This window comes from Antrostomus carolinensis, unplaced genomic scaffold (assembly GCF_000700745.2).
Source record: "Antrostomus carolinensis isolate BGI_N321 unplaced genomic scaffold, ASM70074v2 scaffold3895, whole genome shotgun sequence".
NCBI lineage: Eukaryota > Metazoa > Chordata > Aves > Caprimulgiformes > Caprimulgidae > Antrostomus > Antrostomus carolinensis.
The window spans coordinates 21207-24688 of NW_010315540.1; the positions used below are offsets into that span (position 1 = coordinate 21207).

At 35.0% G+C, this 3482-nt stretch overlaps 1 protein-coding gene across 1 annotated transcript in view; it reads left to right on the plus strand.

Moving 5' to 3' along the window:
* Window positions 1-2697: 2697 nt before the first annotated feature.
* The window catches only part of LOC104524946 (steroid sulfatase), a gene marked incomplete at its 5' end in the record, with an annotated part of 46069 nt that continues 45284 nt past the window's right edge, over window positions 2698-3482 (plus strand). The window contains one exon of the mRNA XM_010167975.2: window positions 2698-2850. Coding sequence (XP_010166277.2) covers window positions 2698-2850 — 153 coding nt within the window. The remainder of the gene's footprint in view (window positions 2851-3482) is intronic.

Below are 3482 nucleotides of genomic sequence, written 5' to 3' on the forward strand. Positions count from 1 at the left end.
TTTAGAGTTCAGATAAGTTGTAGTCAGTTAATTTCTAAGATATTTCACTCGTTTTTTAGATTTCTTTCATTCTGGAAAATAAAATAAGCTACTACTCTGGTTTCCAACAGTAATGTTGCTCAGTAAAAGAGAAATTGATTTGCTCTGTTCATTGGTGGCTAAAGACCCCACACATATTCAGAAAGACTACTCTCCATAGCTCCATACCTTCTAATTAAAACATAGGATATTTTGTTTGTACCAGTTGAATTAAACCTTGGAACTGCTGCTTGTAAAACTTGAAAAACCAGCTATTTTTGTACCTTTAAAATTATGGTTTTATTAGTGGCAGGAGTGTAGGTTTTATTCGGACAACGTGAAGCCTACAGCATAACTGAGGGCACTCAATGATTCTGTGAAATAAACGTGCAGGTCCTGCAAGCATCTGTGCAACTTTGTATATAATGTCAGCAACATATATGTCACCCTTTTCGGTGTCCCTGTTACCATGGGCCTTGAGACCATCACAGGCTGAACAGTGGAGGAGGAACATAAGAGCAGGCAGCAGGTCTTTCCTGTTTGATGGGGTCAGCGTGTTAGTTGTTCTCTTGCAATGTGTGGGAAGCAATTCACGCTTGTGTATCCTTTCAGGGAAGAAAGGTAAATCTACTGCACAGATTAAAAGTCTACACTGTGGCAGGTGCTACACATCTTAGTATGGTAATTTGATGGAGGGTTGGTTAGATGCATCCCACCAAGCAGAACTGTGTTTGGTATTTTAGTCTTAAAGTTTGTGTGTATATTTTCCACGTCTGAAACAAAGTAGATTGTTTCCCATGGAGTAAACCAGGTAACAATCTGTGGCCGCAGTGATAAAGCTGGGAACTTGAGATGTTGCTAACTGAAGTCAACAAAAACTGTTGTCATCAATGTGAGGTAAATGGGTTATAAAGCGTACATTAAGCAGTAAAAATCAGCTGATGTACTTACTAGTGTTTTATCTGTATGTGAATAAGCACTGAAAGAATTAAAAACCTCTTTGCACTTATACTTTCTGACAGAATGGCAATAATCAAGGTTGGGAATCAGAAATCCCCGTCTGTGTTGGTTGATCCCCAACTATTTTGATCTCTTCTCACTTGCATCAGTCCCAAGTCTTGTCTGCCCAGGGTCTTTCCAATCAGTTCTCTTCATCTGCCTTAATCATAACTCCTCAGTTTTTTCATCCCAGGCACTCACAGTTCTCTCACCTCTTTTCCTCAATTTGTTTTCCTATCCACTGTCATACTATCCCTTCCAGTTTCTTAAACCCTCTACCATTTCTCCTCATTTCAACTTGCAATTCGTATTCCACCTGGGTCTCAAGCTTCCCTTCTTGCTCTTTATTTAAGTCAGTGAACTCTTCTAGTTCTGACTACTTCATCTCTCCAGATACTTTTCCCCACCACACCTCACTGATTCATGAATCTCTCTCCCTTGATGTCTAATCTCTTTATACCAGCTCTTCCAGTTCTGGCTTCTTTGTCTTCTCTCCAGTTACTTTTATCTACCATAACTCGCTGATTTACAAGTTTTTAATTTCTTGACCTGATGTCTCCATTCTCTCTGGAAATTATTGTTTCTAGTTCCTTTTCCTACTTTTTCACTTTCAAATTTCTACCTCAGTCTTGGTTTCCTCTGCTTTCCTTCTTGTCCTAGCATAATCCAGAGTGCAGGTGTGACTCATGCCTCATTTGCATTTGAAAAAGGCTGCCTGGATCCAGAAAAAATTGGAGTGTTACTAGGGGCAAAAGAGAGACAGTCTCTGTTCCTTTTTGGTATGTACACCTGGCACAGTCCTTCATAGCCTAGAGGCACTCAATTTCAGACAGGGTGTAGTAAATGCAGTTTAAAACAGAGATACAACAAGTCCCTGTTTAAGTAAAATAAAATTCATAGCATGCACATCTGCAAATAGACTGTACTTTTATAAAAAAAAACATATAATGGTAAGTAGTACTGCATACAATATATTATTCTTCCTGTTTTAAGTTGGATATAGCATGAGCTTTGTTTATAGAACATTGTGATACAATATCAAATATTTTTACATAATTTTGCTACAGACCCTGATATTTAAAATGTTTGCAAAGAGCTTTTTCTTAATTATTCCTTTCAATAATGTGATAATTCATCTCTTCACCCCCTTTTTCATAATACTTATTCCTGTCAAGAAACTCAAACTGGTTTGGTTTTTAGGGGGTTTTTTGTTGTTGTTTTGGGGTTTACTTCAATAGCAAAATTGATGAACTTATTTTAGGCAATGAAACTTGGAAATTTTTGGTCCTAAATTATTCAGTTTCTGTGTTTTTCAAATAACATTTATACTTATAAAAGAAAAAAACCTTATTTGCTCCCATGATTTATTGCTGTGTAATGCATCTCTGTATGCAAAACTATTGTCGCTGAGGTTGTAACTAGTTCTTTCTTGGTCTTTATTTATGTAAAGGTATGGAAGGAAAAAACAGTGATATACTTAAAGATGTATTTTTGTTTTTAAGTAATATGAGAGAAAAAATAATGTTAAAAAATCCCTTGATTAAAAAAAATAAAATATACAATATAATTTTATTTTTCTCTTCTACTGTACAATCCAGGGCAATAATAAGACTAAATTAGGTTAACAGTCAAATTAAAAAAGTCTATCTGTTATGTTTTCCATCTGTTCTTACACACCAGGAAGAAGATGAGACTATTTTTATTTCTAATAATTTGCCAGTGTTCCATAAACAGTGTCAAAACACACAGCGCTTCAAATCCCAATATTCTTTTACTGATGGCTGATGATCTTGGTATTGGAGACCTGGGATGTTATGGGAACAGAACCTTAAGGTATGATGTTACAACGCGGGGAGTCATAGTTTTATATTTGGGTTTTCTATGGATCTGTAAAGTTAAAATCACAAAAAAATCAGAGATTTTATTAGTTTATTTATAATTATCCAAAGTTAATAACCTTTACAGAGAATAGAATATTTAATACTTGTTTTCTTTTCTTAATAAGAGAAGACAACTTATCTGATGTATTTATCCCACTGAAAAGTTGCATCATAAACAGTGAATTGAGCAACCAACCAATTAAGGGTAGGTCTAAAGAAGCAAAGTATAATCAACAATTCTGTTTTAAAAATATTAATGATACAAATACTATGAATTAAGCATATTTTGAAGCACTCATTATTTGAGACAAACTTGTCATTAACCAATTGGAAATAAAGTGCTCATTTTTTTTCCTTCATTTCTCTTCATGCTGTAGTCAATAAATTCATTAAATATTAATATACCTGAATAATGCAGCAGTGTTCCCCAGTATGATCCTTACTACAGGCTTAGGTATGATGGTTGGGTAAACAGCACAAGTTGTACCGTTGTGTTTCAGTGGTGCAGAGTCTTTGATCAAGTTAAATAAAACATTCAGACTAAAACCACCATCCTATCAAATGTTAAATACTATTGTTCCTGCT